This window comes from Acipenser ruthenus, chromosome 14 (genome assembly GCF_902713425.1).
Source record: "Acipenser ruthenus chromosome 14, fAciRut3.2 maternal haplotype, whole genome shotgun sequence".
Classification (NCBI taxonomy): Eukaryota; Metazoa; Chordata; class Actinopteri; order Acipenseriformes; family Acipenseridae; genus Acipenser; species Acipenser ruthenus.
The window spans coordinates 5,512,763-5,531,667 of NC_081202.1; the positions used below are offsets into that span (position 1 = coordinate 5,512,763).

General features: G+C 40.5%; 1 protein-coding gene across 11 annotated transcripts in view; it reads left to right on the plus strand.

The window, feature by feature from the left end:
• The window catches only part of LOC117419969 (neuron navigator 3), a 260,529-nt gene that overhangs the window by 177,539 nt on the left and 64,085 nt on the right, over positions 1 to 18,905 (plus strand). For all 11 annotated transcript variants that reach the window (XM_058985646.1, XM_034926203.2, XM_034926198.2 and 8 more), the window contains 3 exons: positions 4,655 to 4,723; positions 9,998 to 10,140; positions 16,070 to 17,105. In XM_058985646.1, the coding sequence (XP_058841629.1) occupies positions 4,655 to 4,723; positions 9,998 to 10,140; positions 16,070 to 17,105 (1,248 nt within the window). The remainder of the gene's footprint in view (positions 1 to 4,654; positions 4,724 to 9,997; positions 10,141 to 16,069; positions 17,106 to 18,905) is intronic.

An 18,905-nucleotide genomic window follows, 5' to 3' on the forward strand; every position in this document is an offset into this window, starting at 1 on the left:
AGCGGGCTCGGGAGGCAGGGGAGCGTAGCGGAGGTAGAGCCAGTCTTCTAGTGCAGGCGGAGCGGAGAGGTCGAGTGGGGGTGTAGGGAGAGATGAGGGTCTGGAGGTAGCTGGGTGCAGTCTGATCAAGGCATCTGTAGGCTAGTACAAGAGTCTTGAACTGGATGCGAGCGGTGATCGGGAGCCAGTGGAGCGAGCGGAGTAGTGGAGTAGCGTGGGCGAAGCGAGGTAGAGAGAACACCAGGCGAGCAGCAGAGTTCTGGATGAGCTGGAGCGGACGGGTGGCGGACGCAGGGAGGCCAGCCAGGAGGGAGTTGCAGTAGTCTAGGCGGGAGAGTACCAGGGCCTGGACCAGGAGCTGGGTAGCATAGTTGGTGAGGAAGGGTCGGATTCTTCGGATGTTGCTCAGGAAGAATCTGCAAGTGCGTGCCAGAGTGGAGATGTGCTGGGAATAAGAGAGGCAGGGGTCCAGGGTGACTCCAAGGTTTTTAGCTGAGGAAGAGGGAGAGAGTGTGGTAGATTCCAGAGGAACAGAGATAGAGAGATCAGAGGAGGGGGAGGAGGAGGGAAAGAAAAGGAGGTCAGATTTAGAGAGGTTGAGTTTGAGGTGATGCGAGTGCATCCAGGAGGAAATAGCAGACAGACAGGTAGAGATACGGGAGGAGATGGTGGAGTCAGAGGTGGGGAAGGAGAGGAAAATCTGAGCATCATCAGCATAGAAATGGTATGAGAAACCATAGGATGCGATGAGGGGGCCCAGGGAGCGGGTGTAGAGAGAGAACAGGAGAGGACCCAAGACTGACCCTTGGGGGACTCCAGTCAAGAGAGGGTGAGGTGTGGAGGTTGCTCCACGCCAGGTTACCTGGTAAGTGCGGTTGGAGAGGTAGGAGGAGAACCAGGCCAGAGCAGTGCCAGAGATCCCCAGGTCAGCAAGAGATGATAGTAGAATAGAGTGATCAACAGTGTCAAAGGCAGCAGAGAGGTCGAGGAGAATTAGGACAGAGGAGAGAGAGGCAGCTCGGGCACACTTAAGTGAGTTGGTGACAGAGAGAAGGGCGGTTTCAGTGGAGTGAGCAGAGCGGAAGCCAGATTGGAGAGGGTCAAGCAGAGAGTGGTTGGACAGGAAAGCAGAGAGCTGGCGGTGTACAGTCCGCTCGAGGGTTTTGGAGAGGAAGGGTAGGAGGGAGACAGGACGGTAGCTCTGGAGGGAGGTGGGGTCGAGGGTAGGTTTTTTGAGGAGGGGAGTGATAGAGGCTTTTTTGAAGGCAGAGGGGAAGATGCCAGAAAGTAGAGAGGTGTTGAGGAGGGAGGAGATGAAGGGGAGTAGAGCAAGAGCAGCAGCTTGAAAGAGGTGAGTGGGGAGGGGGTCCAAGGCACACGTGGTGGGTTTGTGACCCTGGAGCAGGGAGGAGAGGTCAGAGTCTGAGAGGGGCAAGAAGGTGGAGAGGGAGGGCGAGTTAGTAGGGGATGTAGTGGGTGTAGGGGTTGGAGCAGGAGGGGGTGCGGGGGAGGGAGAGGTGTTAAAGAGTTTGCGGATATCTGAGATTTTAGAAGAGAAGAAGGAGGCAAAGTCGTCAGGGGAGATAGAGGAGGGAGGAGGAGGGGGGGGAGGGTTTAGGAGGGAGGAGAAGGTAGAGAATAGTTTACGTGGGTTGTTAGTGGAGGCTTGGATTACAGATTGGAAATAAGCACATTTAGCAGAGGAGAGAGTAGAGGAGAAGGAGGAGAGAAGAGTGCGGTAAAGGTCTAGGGCAGCAGGGAGTTTGGTTCTCTTCCATTTCTTTTCAGCAGATCGCAGTGTGATTCTTGCCGAGCGGAGCACAGAGGAGAGCCAGGGATGGGGAGGGGAGGGGCGAGCGGGTCGGGAGGTGAGGGGACAGAGGGAGTCGAGGGAGGAGGTGAGTGAGGAGAAGAGGGTGGAGGTAGCAGAGTCTACGGAGAGTTGTGAAAAGGAGTCGATAGGAGGGAGGTGAGAGAGAGCAGTGGAGGCAAGGACAGAGGGGGAGAGAGAGCGGAGGTTACGGCGAGAGGTGACAGTGGGGGTAGGAGGAGCAGGGAGAGGGGGGAGAGACAGAGAAAAAGAGATGAAATAGTGATCAGAGAGGTCCAGGGGGGTGACAGAGAGGTTGGAGGGGCAGCAGGCCCTGGAGAAGGTGAGGTCCAGTTGACGGCCAGCTTTGTGGGTAGGAGGGGACGGAGAGAGACAGAAGTCGAAGGAGTGAAGGAGAGGGAGGAATCCAGCAGAGTGTAGGAAGGTCGTTCCACCACTGCGGAGCACATATGTTTTCTCTTACCAGCTGGGAGGTTCATAGCTCATCGCCACAGCCTGTTTATTTATGTTGCTATGATAACGAGCTGTAAAAAAGAAAGTGTGGTGTACAAATGTACCAATACCATTGATGATGGAAAAAGCCAGCAGTACTCAACAGTACAAAAAAGTAGGCCACCAGCAGTGCACAAAACATTCATCTTCAGCTCAGAAGCTGTGCTGCTATGCCCATATGTATAATCTTATTCAAGGACCTGCTTGACTCATTAATGAATTCCCAACAAGTTATCTGCAGTGCGAAAGACCATGACTGCCTGGTTTTATTGTGAGGCATTTGTGCTTAAAGGAGTCAAACATAATAAAGTGGAACTCCACTGAACGTGAATTATTTCTGTGTGCTTAAGCAGGGTGCTCAACTCCACGCCTTATACGAGACCATTAAAACAGCCTTTGTCTGAAGCCATGAGCCATCAGAAGAGTGGAAACAGTAATCTTATATGACTTATAACACTAAATAGTTTAGTCTTGGATATTGTGGTTCAGTGCTTTTCTTTATTATTGGTTTAATAATATTGATGTCATCTTGTTTTGAAATAATACTTGTTTACTTAACGTAACAGATGTTGTGCATGAGCATGTTTACTTTAAGTGCCCCATTCGTACTGGTCAACATTGAAAGCACTATCAAGACCAAATCAATTTATTTTATGTAAAAACAGCCAGTTTTAGGATTCCTGTCAAATGGGTGGTTACCCCATGTCAGGGTAACCAGGATGTGAGGTATAAGCAGACAATGGTGGCCTAGGACAGCTTGCTTACCTAAGCATAAGCATCACTATTAAGAAGTGGTGTATTTCAATTTATTTTTGTGAGGAAAGGGAGCGAGCATTGATGGCCACAAATAATAGTTATTTGTACTGGGACTTCCATAAAACTTTATTTAAAGTTGTATGCGCTGGGTGAACCCATTGAGACTCATTTCCAAAATTGCAGGCCTTGTTGTACTTGGGATAATGAATGACTTTGTGGCCAGCAGTGTAGTCACGAAATTCAGATCACAGTAGATTTTGGTTTAAAAAACACTGTGTTTTTTTTTTTTTTTTTTACTTTGCTACCAGCTAACACTCGCAGTTTTCCAATGCCTTGTCCATTCCCCCAGACAACGGGCTATTAAGAACATATTAAATGAGACAGTAATCTAGATCCAATGGGCTACTTCACCTTGGATAATCAGTGTTAACTTCTTAACTGTTGTTGACAGAGTTGGTTATCAAGAACTGGAATAAAAGGTCATCGGTCTATGAAGCCTTTCGTATCTACCCAACCTCCTTTTGTATACGCCAGTGACAGTATGAATTAGGTACAGTGGTTATAAGGGACCAGTGTGCAGCATTGAAACAGAAATAGACAAAGGGGGAAGGAATATTTTTGGGCAGGTCAAATTCCATTTTGCTTCCTAAAAAGGTTAACCTTGCAGGAGTAAACCGTGAGATATAGGCTAATGGTTTTCATTTATACCTTCTTTCATTTATTTATTTACTGGTTGTTTCGAACATGCAGGGTTGTTACCTAGGAGACCAGCTGGTGTGTGGAGGTTTGCTTGAATTAGGGGTGAACCCCACAACTACACTGCCACCACTTTACAGATGCTTTGAATAGATTGTCGGTTACAAAAAGAGAGATTTTTTCTGAAGTCACAATTGACACAATTTATTGTGGGGTTCATCATTTTAGAGTGGGGTTTTTGTAACACACAACCCCACACTGAAACCATGCCATGTACCAAGTTGTGCAAAGGCTGAAAAATAAGATATCCAAAAGGCCAATACTGTAAGCCTGAGTTCAACAATCAAAATGACTAAGAATGACTAGTCACTGGAGAACAGTGACTTCATTATGAAGTATTTCCTTTTCCTGTTTGGAGATGAATGCATTCAGAAGTGGGGTTGCATTTTTCTTCAGAACTCACAGTTCAATGTGTATGACTGGAGCTTTTGGGATACAGAACTTTGTATTCTTTCCAGTCACTAGCGTGTGTGCATCTGTGTGTGTGCACAGTGGTTTGTTAATCTATCAAATTAAATGAAAATGGAACTATAAGACGTGGATTCTAATCTTTTACAAGTTTTATCTTTTACAAGGTTTTTGTTTCAGCTGTGCTGCAACAGGATCCCATCGCAATAGAAAATGTGTGATGTTTTTTTTTTGTGTGTTTTTTTTTTGTACTGTGTAACTGGGTCGTGCTTAATGTTCTTGTGTTCGTCTTCCTAAGATTGAATCATGGACTTTTCTTTATTACATTAGTGCCTCACAAACATATATCTGCGACCAAAATTTAATAAACCTATTAAGGCTAAAGTGTATCCCCCTTTTCTTTTTGAACAGTCTGGCAGCCAGATATGCAACTCAGTCCAGCCACAGTGGGATAGCAAGCAGTCAGAAAAAGAACACAAGGTAAGGTATTTTATCTTTGATATATGAGGTCCTGCGAGTAAGGTTTAAGTGTACATGGGTTCACTGTAATGCTTTCAACAAACCATACTGCCTAGTTCTTGATATAGACAAAACATACCGCCTAGTTCTTGCATCACCCTGTTGAATGAACAAATTTAGCTTGATAAAATTGAATGAAATCTGTGATGTGAATTGTAAATATTTTTCAGCAATTTTGTCCAGCAGGAGGACCGTTTTAATACCATAACCAGTTGTATTTGTTAGCTAAACAAGTTGTTAGCAGGGTATTTCAGTGGATAAGTAAACAAACATGGGCTTTTGTTTTGTTTTGTGCTGATTTGAGTGATTTTTAAATGGCTTGGATTTGATTTCTCTGACCGGGCATTATTTCTGCCTTCTATTTGAATTCCAGTGAGATTTAACAATGTTAGATTATAAGTTTATACCATTAACCTGGTCCCAGACATAGTGGGTGATGCTGTTGTCTGGATGGCAGCGACTTAGGGATAAATGTCCAAAACTGCTATCCGTATGGCAGTACGGTTTCTTCTTGTTTAAAAAGGCTTTCTTAAAATGTTTTGTTGACACATCATTATAATAATTTGTATGTAATTTGTGTGTGTGTGTGTGTGTGTGTGTGTGTATATATATATATATATAATAGTATTTTTATTCATATTGTATTTTTATATATATTTCTGTTGTGATACTGAAAGTAGTTTGTGATATTTTAGCCGCCGCTTGACCAGATTACAGTGCATTTCATTCCTCTGCCACATAAGGGAACTGCTCTAGTGTTGGTTTTTATGGTGAAGGGAGTTTGTGTTCTGAGAATCTGTCAACTCGTGGTGTGTAGTATGTTTCCATTACCCAACTTCCCAGCCCTAAATCCTTATTTTGGGGGAGTTAGAAGTAAACTACACACTGTGCATCTACATAGCACTGAGTTTAAATTACCAGCAGCTGAATATCTCGCATTTGGTGTTCGTGGAAATAAATCTGCCCTGAAAATAATGTGGTAGTGCTTACACTTTTCAAATGCAGTAACCTTAATAGAGTCACTACCATTCTCTTTCATAATATATTAAAATAGGGTATTTATATTTAAATATATGGCCTCACAAAACACTTGGCGAAGCTATGAGTTTTTGTAAAAATGTCTTGTTAGTAATATTAAGTTAGTGTCTCCATAGGTTTTGTTGCTGTGGATATGTCTACACAATAAAAATAGACCCCCCTTTTTTAGCAGCTTACAGTAAAAACATGAGTAATATTTGTAATTAAGCCACAAAAGAAAACCTGAAAGACAAATTGATGACAAAGAGGATATTAGTCAATTTCTGTTTTGATTATTATCGTTTTTTACAGTACAGTGACTCGCACAAATCCCCCCCCCCCCCTTACTGTCTCTCCTTCATTGCCTAAAACGAGTGAACCAGGTACTCCTCGAGCCTGTCAAATTAAGTTAATGAAACAGAACAAATGGAGTTTTGAGTGTGTGTTTCGGTTGGCGGATTCTTTTGGGGGAACGGGAGATCAGTAGAACTCATGGGTCAGGGAAAAGGTTGTGACGTGCGCAGCTGCAGAGCAGTGTCAGCCTGCTGAGGTCCCCACAGTGAGACGGGGAGAGCAGGCTAGCAGCGAGCAAGGGCCATAAAAATAAATGATGAATGAGACCTCGGAGGCTAATATCAAGAAGGCTACAGAATAAGCTGCTTGTACAGGCACCTTAACGTAATGAAATTAAGCATGTGAGAATGGATTTTTCATTACATCTCTTTTTATATACTGTGCAGTGTGTGTGTGTGTGTGTGTGCAGTGCCGTAAAAAAATATTTGCCTCCTGTCTGATTTTCTGCATTTTTGCACATTTTTCACATTGTATTTGGTCAGATTTTTTTGTGGGTTGTGATAGTATACAGAGGGAGTCTGAGAGAAAAAATGACACCAAAGTGGGGCTGCACCGAAGTCTGGGGCTCCACCGAACCAGAGTCTGAGCCATATTGTCCAAATGGAGAAAGTTTGGGACAGTAGTGAATCTTCCCAGGAGTGGTCGTCCTGCCAAAATCTCTCCAAGAGCAAGGCGTAAAATTGTCCAGGAAGTCACAAAGAACCCTAGAACAACATCTAGGGATCTGCAGGCCTCTCTCGCCTCGGCTAAAGTCAGTGTTCATGACTCCACCATCAGAAAGACACTGGGCAAATGTGGGATTCATGGCAGAGTAGCAAGGTGGAAACCATTGCTCACCTGGATGATCTGGACAGATGAGTCAAAAGTGGAACTTTTTGGCCGACATGGGCCCCGTTATGTCTGGCGAAAACCAAACACTGCATTCCACAGTAAGAAGCTCATACCAACGGTCAAGCATGGTGGTGGTAGTGTCATGGTTTGGGGATGCTTTTCTGCATCAGGACCTGGACGCCTTGCCATCATTGAAGGAACCATGAAATCTGCTCTGTGTCAGAGAATTCTACAGGAGAATGTCAGGCCATCCAAAGCTGAAGCGCAGCTGGGTCATGCAGCAAGACAATGATCCGAAACACACAAGCAAGTCTACATCAGAATGGCTGAAGAACAAGAAATTTAAAGTTTTGGAATGGCCTAGTCAAAGTCCAGACCTAAACCCCATTGAGATGTTGTGGCAGGACCTGAAACTAGCAGTTCATGCTCGAAAACCCACAAATGTCACTGAGTTGAAGCAGTTCTGCATGGAGGACTGGGCCAAAATTCCTGCACGGCGCTGTGAGAGACTAATCAATAACTACAGGAAGCATTTGGTTGCAGTTATTGCTGCTAAAGGTGGCGTAACCAGTTATTGAGTCTAAGGGGGCGATTTACTTTTTCTCACAGGGGCATTGGGTGTTGCATAACTTTCTTTAATGAATAAATGAAATATGTATCAAATTTTTGTGTTATTTGTTCACTCAGGGTCCCTTTTATCTAATATTAGGTTTTAGTTGAAGATCTGATAACATTCAGTGTCAAAAATATGCAAAAATGCAGAAAATCAGACAGGGGGCAAATACTTTTTCACGGCACTGTATACATTTATATATATATATATTGGAGATCGGCACGGGTAGAAAATCTGGAACCGGGTACCCGGATCTTTTTCGGGTAATGATTTAAAAAAAACAAACAAAAAAAAACACATATTAATGCTAAGTGTATGATACATATTTAAATACTATATAGTACACATACATTTAGTCCCTTCAGATCTGTAGACTTGTGTAACCTTTTTCAGTACTGGAAACATCGAAATAATGATATTAATAAAAAAAAAATCATCTCAGTTTAAATACAATTATTGATGTTAAATGCGCATCATGCTGCAGGATTCTTTGCATTTTCCGTTGTTGTTGTTGTTGTTAACATGTCTGTTATGTTCAGTTTTAAACTAATGCAGTAGTACAGCACCGCTATTACGTTGTGGACTGTCGCAATAGCTTCTGTAAATTGAGCAAGCTAAATTGCTGACTCGATTTACAGTAGCTATTGCGACAGTCCACAACGTAATATATATATATATATATATAATTTGTCAATCACTAAATTGTACCTGTGATCAGGTTTAAAGAACCAATGTCTGCTGTACTGTACCTGCATTAGTGCTGCCTAAGGAACAGTGAAATGCTGACATCTACAAAGTGTGCTCTAAGCTGTCTGCACCAGAAGAGCCACATTAAATTGCTAGCAAAAAATGTTTTGTCCCATCTGTTGCTACAAAACTGTGACACTACTAACTCAGTTTAATAGTATGTAATAGATTGTGTCACTTACAAAAAAGAGAGAAGTATATTATATAAAGATATATAAAATCAGTCCATCTCAGAACATTCAGAATGTTCTGCCTTAAAAGGGCTAAATAATTCAACTCAAATGATAATACAACACCCCTACAGTGTTTTAATACTGAATTTTTTAATAGAATAAGAATGAGTACAGAGCATTTTTACAAGTTCTCAGCAGGTGGCAGTATTTGACAACTAAAATGTAACTGAATTATTTTTGATACTCAACTGGCAAGCCCTGATTTCGAGAGCTTGAGGGTTTGTGTGCACACACCTTTTTTTTTTTACGTTTTCTAATAAAATCTTGCATTCATCAAAATTGTCAGTTTCCGTTTTCATTTATGTTAAGAACTTGAAACTGGATTTAGACCCAACTCCTAAAATATCTGACCATTCAATCAGACAGTGTTAGGCATGAAAGACATGCATTGCAAGGGCTGGATAAGCCCTACAGAATTAATATTCCAGACAGGTTTGACAATGTTATCTAGCCCACGTTTAATGTGTAGAACTTGCAAACATCCCTGTGTTAAGTCTACAAATGAGAAACTGAAACAGACAATGCAGAAATGCCTGTTAACGGTTTATTGGCTTCATCTGTTCTATGTAATCTGGGGCTTGCATAAGTACCTGCTGGTGTCTAAACCCTTAAACCCCTTAGCAAAATCCTGCTGTGAATCACAGGTTGTAAAATATTAATGCTAGTCGTGCTGAGCCTAATCAATAGACCCAGGCTTTTATGCTACTGTAAATTAGCAGCACCAGGTTTACAATGGCTGGTTAGTTTTATAACAGCAGACAGTAATCAGTAGGTTTGAAAAGCCTCTTCTGTTTATGTAACGGCACATAACTTCTGCACATTAATAATCGTGACCCAATGAAGAGAACTTTGCTGTACCATATGGGCATGTTCTGTTGCCAGTTTTGTTTATTCAATATATATATATGAAGTGGAATAATAAAGATAAATAACAGATAGAGCATGGTGTTAACAGTTTCTTGTTGGTAACAGCAGCTATACAATTCAAGTGCACAAGGCACATCATATATACAATCACAATTAAAACATAAAACAACTCCACAATTCTATCCTGCTCTGTGTGCAATACAGTTTGCATTTCATTGTGTGTTACAGTTTCAATAACGTCTTTAACTAGCTTCCCGTAGGCTCTGATCACATGGTAAAAAAGAAGAGGCTTATTCTACTTATCATTGGAGTGTTACAGTAGCTCTTTACTGGTTTCACTGGTTTCATGGTCTAACCACTGCTTTGAATCGCTGTGTACCAAAAGACTAGAATGTGACTGAAAGAAAGCCACCTAAATAACAATAAAAGTGGTAGTGTCTTTATTCATGCTGTTGTTTTAAAGAGACTGTACACTTGTACCTGTTGTACATTTGTTTGAGTTTTGACCTGAATCTTGCTGCCCCGCAGGAATGGTGTTTTTCTGACCCTAATAAATGCCTTCCTGCTTCCCAGGCTTCCTGGGCCCTCAAGGGTGCCAGCTGCAGGCAGCAGTACCAGCAAGGTCCAAGGAGCTTCAAACCTGAACAGGAGGAGCCAGAGCTTTAACAGCATAGACAAAAACAAGCCTCTCCAATATGCAAGCAGCACAGAGAAAGGTAAGGGATGGTGAAAAGACAAAAGGACTATAAGTAATTCAATTTGACCGTAGTGCTGAAATGCAATGAAACTCAATCCTTCTGTTATGAGAATTAAAAATGATTAGCTCTCAAAGGATAAATGGAAAAATATTTGAGATTTGAGAACAGCCTTTGGTTACACTTCTATTTTTTTGTTTTTTTTTAACCATGACCTGGATTGTCAACACAAAAAAACAGTAAGCAGATACCTAAAATCAGAAAATGTCCAGTCAGTTTTGTTTTATGCAATTAAAAACATTATAGTGCTGTGTCACCTTTCTTTTAAACAAGCTCCATGACTAAGACAAGCGTGTCATAGTAGACAGCAAGTGATGTGAGGAGTGGGTTGATAGTCAAAAGCATGCGTGCCTAAATTGGTAAATAATCCGAGGACATGACATTTAAGGTTAGAGCTGTCAGCATAAAGGCTACACAAATGCTTATTACGAATGCCTAAAGTCTGCATTATGAAATCTCTGGCTGCTGCCATTTACTCTCTGCCATGGATATGTAATAACAGTAGCTGGTTCTAACTTGTGTTCTGGTGCTTGGACCTAGGTCTAAAAAGCACTACTTTTTAGTAACGGGTCAGAAACATTTGTAAAACAGCATGGCGACGATGGGAGAGTGCATATAAGGATGGACAACGGTTAACGTCAAGAAAATGTTCATGATGATGTGTCATAGCATACAGACGACACGTCTATAAATAGGTGCTATTAAATTATTCCATCTGCAAAATCTACATACCAGCAATGTCAAACTGATATTGTCAGTCATGTTTTCCTTCAATTCTGTTGATATCAACTCGGGGCCCAATGCAATTACCTTTTACCTGGGGAAATGCATTTTAGGTAAAATAGGAATCCAGTGAATGTTTATCCAGTTTTCCATTTATTTATGTGTTTTGATTGTCCGAAGTGTAACGGGCAGTGTTGTGTGATCCACCTCCGTTATGGATTCTGTCCCATGTCAGTGAGATGAGGTTAACAGCTCTAAAACCACGGATGCAGACGAGCCCGGCTCTTTTGCATTGTGGGTAAGACGCTCGCTTGCGGTGTGCGCATCGCTAGTTCGCGCCCAGCCTCTGCCCTGTTACACACGCCATCAATGATGAATTCAAATAGCATGCATTTTCCTAATACCCCTTTCCCCAGCCAAAACTTAATTGAACTGCACTCTCAATGCTTTGTTGTATAGCTATAGGGATTGATTTCTTGCCCTGTTGCTGAATTTGTAGAATAAGTGAGACTCCTCTTCCCTGACACACAGAAAAGAATGACTCAGAAATGGTCTAGCGGGAGAGTTTGTTTTAGAGTTGACATTTTGTCCTCAGAGTTGTCATTGTGCAACTTGCAAAAACTAGTGGTCTGAGTAATTAGGAAAGAAAACATAAAAAAAAAAAAAAACATGAGTCATTGGGCCCAGCTTAATAAAAGATATCTCAGGGTTTGTTTTGGCAGTCCCGGTGCTGCAGATTTATACAGGGTCGTAATCCCTTGTTACACTCACTGTATTTGTTAAGTAATGTTTTTACAATTACTCAATGCACACAAACATCAGACCCAATAAAGTAAGGTATTGTACTTGTGTGGAAGCTCAGAGACAGCTTCCTTTGATGAATGTGTGTATCCAGAGAGCAGACTGTCCTGCTTTCTCTCAAGCTACTGTATATATTAACCCTACCCCGAATTGTGATTAATGATATTCTGTCACTTATGTCTCCCTCGACATGTAAAACAAACTGTAAAAGTTTCTACGGTTACACTGTAAGTTCAGATTTGTGACTTTTAAAGGAGTTCAGAATGACTAATTTACACAATGAAGAATTTAATAACTGTTTTAGAGTTTAGCCTTACTTAAAAATAATAAATAAAAATATATATTATAGTATAGTATATGGACGAGAACAGTCAATGAGTCAATGCAGTAACTCACTGACAAACATGCCCTCTAGTTTTCTGTATTCATTGGCTAATATTTGTAGGTGGGGATGAGGGTTTTCAGTAATTGTATTTTTGTTCAGAACTGTAGCATACTCTGCCAGTTTAAGTCGAGTGGGTAAGTTATGCTTCCTAGAATACATATAAAGGCCTCTCTGCATTGCTGAATTGACATTTCATTTTCAGTAGATGGAATGAGTTTTGCTAAATTATGTTGCTATGGAAACCTAGTGACTGTATCATTAGAGGCAGACAGATAGGTATAAAGGCTGCTTGTATCTATATAATCCATTCTTGAAAAAGGAAATCGGATGATGAACTATAAACTGTGGTAAACACATAATACCATGGCAAGTTTTAGAAGTGACGTACTGTAACTGCTGAAGTGATTTTGAATAGTTACTAAACAGGCATTCCTAGGATGCCAATTAACAGCTTCCTTTCTGACTCCATGGGTCAGACCCATAAAACTGGTTCACTGCACATTATAAACATGGCAGTTTATAATGCCAGCCTTTTATTGCCCTATTTGTAAAAGTGTGTTACTGTCCTGTGATCCAGTCAATGGACACGTTATTTTACAGTGGCTGCAATCTCCAAAGACCTTGTTAGATACACCAATTCATATACCAATGCAATATTGTTAATTCATTTTTCTATTTATTTTATATTACTGTGTTCTTGTAAAACATAACCTCTATACATGAATATTATTAACACGTTAGATTTATTTGACTGGTGGAGATAATGGCTACATGGTTCGAATGTTTTTTTCTCTTTTTGGTTGTGTTACCTGACTTAACTGACTGTATTCAATAAATTGCTTTCAATGCATATTGGATTCAGAGGCTGCTCATATATAGTCACCACGCTATTCCGATTTAAATAATACACCTGGGAGATAGGTTTGAAATCAGGCATTCAGCAAATCTAGGTTGATGGTTTAACCAGTTTATTATTGTTTTCATTTGTGATTTTTGACAATTTACAGTATGACTGTTTGTAGGGAAAAAAGCTAGCTGAAATCTGAAGGGAAAATTTGAGTTTTTGCAATTTATTTTACGGGCAGAAAGTAAGTACAGGGCAGTGTATGCCTCCCATTTATGACATCTACCTGAATGCTATGCCAGCTTGGCACGGCCACCAATATTTGGTGGATGCCTTCCAGCCAACCCAACTAATTCATCCAGTTTTGCCAATGCAACTAACTGAAGTCTGGGCAGTAACTGTGCCAATCCAAAAATTAGCCCATTCATGCTCCTGTATCCCAAACAGGAGCACGTTTTGTAGTAAGACTAGTTCACTGAAGTTTCAGTATAGTTACTGTGCGTTTGACTGCAGTTACATTGAAGCTGAACTGCTGTTTAACTACCCTGATGGTTGAACCAATGGTCATTTTTAACTGCTGTGCTGTGATTCTACAAAAATGAAAAAAAAATTTTTTTTTATATGATATGATGCCAATTACTATATATCACATTTGATTGTATTAAGTTTTAGAATAAATGAAACATGTAGTCATTTGTTCTTGCCCCTGAAATAGCTTTAGTATGCTTTTCACTACCACCCTTATTGTTTAGTTGAACTTCAACTTTCTTTGAAACATCTCTGAAAATAGATAGCTGGCAAAAATAAATAAATACACAATAAAAAAGATGTGGGGCTCCAATAGGTGCAGACCAGCGTATTTCCCCTTTTACTTGAATATTCAATGGGAAGAACATTTAGTAGAAATGAAGTACACAATGATGTGGGGAGCAGTGAAAAGGGTATTCATCGGTAGGACTTTGTCTTAAAATAAAATTCAGCCAAAAAAGATTACAGAGAACAGTGCATCAGACACCATTTATCATACTAAAGTAAGGTTTTTTCAGTGACTTTTTAGTTGTTTGATCCTTTAGTGTAAGGCGATTTTATAGATGAGAATAAATATATACTAATGAACAGCATACAGGCCACTGAGGTAAGCACCAAGGGTAAATCATTTCCAAACTGCTATTTGGAAGACATCAATATTTAGAGATTGCTCAAAGAGCAGTTCATTTTCTGCCTCACTGAATTGATAAATGTGCGCCCTAGCTGCTTGCAATCTCATCACAGACAGTAAAATAAAGATTTGGATAGAAAACCGTCTGCTCTGCAGGTCCATGTCAAAGATGCCACAGCACTGGTGCTTGTAGTGAGGACACAGATTCACACAAAGCGTCACATACGGAACAAGGTTTAATAACAAAGCACTGATCATCCAGTTTAAAACTGGATGGCAATCACATCACATAGATTAAAAGTAACTTGGCAGCACCATGCAGTGTGTACTGTATCATCTACACTGCTGCATTAATACATATGTATACTGTACTATAAGCATGTAGAAGTATGGTAAAGAATAGGGAACAATATTTCTGTTTTACAAGTTTCATTTAATCTATTCCATGAGAAATATTTGTGCAAATTTGGATGATTACAAATGATTGTCTACATTTATTGTATTTAAAGTTCTGTATACAGAGTTTCATTGAAAGTTCATTCCTTGCTTAATCATTTGTATCTCCTCTAGCACTGTATTAATAGATATTCATTGATGTATACTGTAAGTTTTTTGTTTTGTAATATTAGTTCTAATAACATTTAAAAAAATGGGGTCACCTATTATTTTGCTGAAAAAGCCTCCATATAAACATCAAACATACAGAAAGATACTAAGTATACTGGCATTCCACATCTGAGGATTAAATACAGAATTCAGCATTTATAAGAATTTCACTCTCAAGGATCAGATATCTGAATGTTGCTACATCAAGAGGCTGAGTGATTTATTTATATATATATATATATATATATATATATATATATATATATATATATATATATATATATATATATATATATATATAATATATTATGTGTGTGTGTGTGTGTGTGTGTATATATATATATATATATATATATATATATATATATATATATTATATATATATATATATATATATATATATATACTGTATTCTCTCATCATCAGCTCTTTTTAAAGAAAATAGACTTATTTGGAAATGTCTATTGCAATTTATGGACATTTAACACAGAAGCTTGTCTGAGTGGAACAACTGTCATGTGAAACAAAAGCAAGAGGATTGCAGTCATACAATTTTAATAAGTGCATGGTCCCGTAGGGGAACTAATAGATTTACTTTGTGTATTTTTCCCTAGAGGGGCCAGGTCCTTATACAGGCCTTAACACTGAGTAGATTTATAGTATTGCACAGAGCTCTGAAACACAGCCATGGAGGAGGTGAGCGTGTTCCGTCCTTATAATCAAAGGGTACATGTTTAGTTTATTTTTGTTTCGTTTCGTAGTGGTTTTATTCATTGTATTTTAAAGGAACGAAAAAACAGTGGGATTGTGGATGTTTATTTCACTCAAAAAGCCATTTGATACAGAGCGGGGTTGATTGTAAAGACATCTGGTTCATTTGTAATGTAATTGTGGAAATCCCATCCACGTCTGAGCAATCAAACTGGTAAGTCGGTGGCACTCGATGTGGCTATCACCATTCAGTGCTATTTTATTATGGGCACTATTTGGGTTCCATTGTTGAGATGACATTAATACCAGCAGGATGCACAACCCAGCCTCTAGACGGATGGCATCCTTCATACTATTTTTTTTTTATTTTTTTTTATAGCAACAAGGCAAAGTTACATACTGTCTATTATTTTCCTGAATATCAAAATATTGCTAACATTTTATTATTCTCACATGTAACTTGGGTTGATATGCCACTATATTAGTTACTGTGTAATGGAAATAACTTTTCATTTTAATGCAGAGATACAGCAGTGGTTCACAATGCCGTAGAACTTATTGTCTTTATTGGAGATCTGATCAATGAACTTAAAATGCGGTAGTGACCTTAGCCTTCCTACTGTATGTTAAGTAACTTTTTTTTTACTCCCCTTTTTTTCAGAATCAGTGAAAGGACTTCCACAGCCAGGAGGCATGAATGGGAACGTCCAAACCCCCACCAGCACCGGGCAGCAGCAGGCCTCTGCCATCCCCTCTCCCAGCGCCAATAAGCCTTGGCGGAGCAAATCCATGAACATGAAACACACAGCCACGTCCTCCATGCTGTCCGTGAAGCAGCCCAGCCCGGCAACCTCACCACCCCCTGCCTCAGACCGGCTCAAACCGCCCATTTCTGAGGCGGCCAAGGCCTCAAGCACCGGACAGAAATCCATGCTGGAGAAATTCAAACTGATCAACAGCAGGACTGCTTCCAGGCCACCCCTGTCCCCCAGCTCGGGGCCTAGCGGGGAGGGGGGAGGGAGGGAAGACAACGTTTTATCAGAGTGCGGGGAGACGGACGGTCTCAGCAGCGGTCTGAATAGTGGGGGCTCTACAGGTAGCAGCTCCAAGCAGTCAACCAAGGTGACGACACCACCTTCGAAAACTGGCAGCAAAACTCTGAGCAATAAGAAATCTCTCCCCCAACCTAAGGACAAAGAGGATAAGAGTAAGAGCAAAGGGAAGGCTGGCACACCAAGCAAAGAGGAGAAAGAACTGCCTGTAGAACCTGCAAAGAAAACCTCAAAAATCGCCAGCCTCATCCCAAAGGGAGGGAAGGCCTCTGCAGTCAAGAAGGAAAACTCCCTCCTTGCTTCAAGTGGAATACCAAAACCTGGATTGAAAGTGGCTGCACCCACAGGAAAGACAGCAGCCAGCCCTACCAGCGTGGGGGCCAAAGATACTGAGAAATCAAGGACGGGGAAAGGGAACCAGAGCCTCTATGTTCAAAAATCCCCAGCTGATAGCAGGACCCCAGGCAGCCTGGCTTCAGCGGAGGGGAGAAGGACCAGTATGGTTTCATCAACAAGCACTTCCGCACTTTCGGCTGCCATGGTGATGGCATGTGGACAGTTGGGGGGATACGGAATTGTCCAGCTCCCACAGCAGCAGCAATACAACCACCCCAACACGGCTACAGTCGCTCCCTTTATGTACAGGTAAGCTGAAGTATTTTGAAAAGAGAATGCAGAAGAAACAAAGAAAAGAGAGCTTAAACAGCTTTAGAGTTAAATATATTTCTCAGCTGTTTTCTATTTATTTATTTTTTTTACAACAAGTGCTTTTCCAAAACTAAATTTTTTTTTTTCTTGTTTCAGATAAAAAAAAAAGTTACATGATTACACAACATTCCTTGCACATAAATAGTTATTCAAGGCAACTGACTGAAATGATTTATACAGTTATTACAATTAAATGTAATGATGCATTACACAGTTAACAAAACCATTAGTAAATAGGAGGCTTTTTTTTTTAACCTTGTACAATAAATGGCGACATAAACCGTTGCATTTGACAATTTATTAATGCATTCTAGAGTTCATTGTGATGTAACTTTCCGCTCATATGGAATTGGTAAAAACACAAAACAACAAAGCACATAAAGAATGAAAAGAAGAATGAAAAACAAAGCATGGTCTTTACATTGTTCAAAAGTGATTACTTAACCTTTTATGTCCATGAATGCGTGTAGGTTTTTTTTTTTTTCTGTCTCGTTGTGATTATGAAAGAGCTTGGTTAAGAGCCGAAAAGGGTACAGTTGCAGAAGGGCATTCTGGGAATCTACAAGACGGAAAATGTAGATTATAAGTTGTCACAAAGACGGCCGGAGTGGGTGGCGTCAGACCAGAAGCAGGAAATAAACAGAGAGGTGTGGTTTGGTGAAACTGAGCGAATGTTTTCGCTCAGCATTTAATAAACAGAACAGAAAATAAAAGGTTTGAACAGACAAACACAAAACAGGACACTGCACTCGAGCCAAAACAAAAAGACAAACAAAACATACTACACTTAAAAACAGACAGACGAACAAACACGGTGAGTGAAAACAACTACTACTTCTTATTCTTTTCATTAACATTTACCTCCGCTCCACACCCGTTCTCCACTCACCGAACACCCAACCTTGACTGAATGAAACGTGCATCTATATATACTGTGGTGCTGGGATTCAATTACTAATTAATTATTCACTTGAATCCCAGCACGTGAATTAATCCTGTGCAACCCCGTGCTCACATATTACTTTTAACCAGCACTTGAAGTGATTTGTGCCCTCCTCGTGCCTAAATACAAATCTACACTTTTAAATACACGTGAAACACAGACCTGTTTATATCCCGTGTACCAATGACTATACACCAACATTAACACACGCAACATACAACACTTAACACACATATGCACACAGGGGCGGGCACATTGCCAGATAAGTGTAATGAGAAAAAAACAGGAACAAGATTTTTGTCGTTATTTTTTTTTTTAAACCCAAGAAGGCTATATTTGACATTTAGAGAAACAAAAAGAAATCAGATCTAGCAAAGACGGGTCTGTACATTGCCTCCCTTTGCAGCCTGAGTAGCCACTTCATATGACATGCGGTAGAGTGAATTTGTTTACATATTGTTATTCCAGCATTTCTTTCAAGTCACAAGCAGTGTATTATGATAATAACTGCTTTACCAGATTTATTTTGAAAAACCACATGCTGACATCTGGCCAATCACTGCTAGGAATGAAGCTTCATGCTATTACCCACTAACCAGGAGTTGGTGTCATCCCCCTTTCATTACTATGTGTTCTGCCCTGCTAATAGTGAAAGCAGCTACCACTGTGTGGGGGAGAAGTAATGCCTTCAATTAAAATGGACTGATCCTAAGAAGAGAGTGTTGACAACTTGATTACAAATCAACACATTGGGGGTGGCCTACAATCAAGTTTTGTGATTCAAGTGGTTGGCA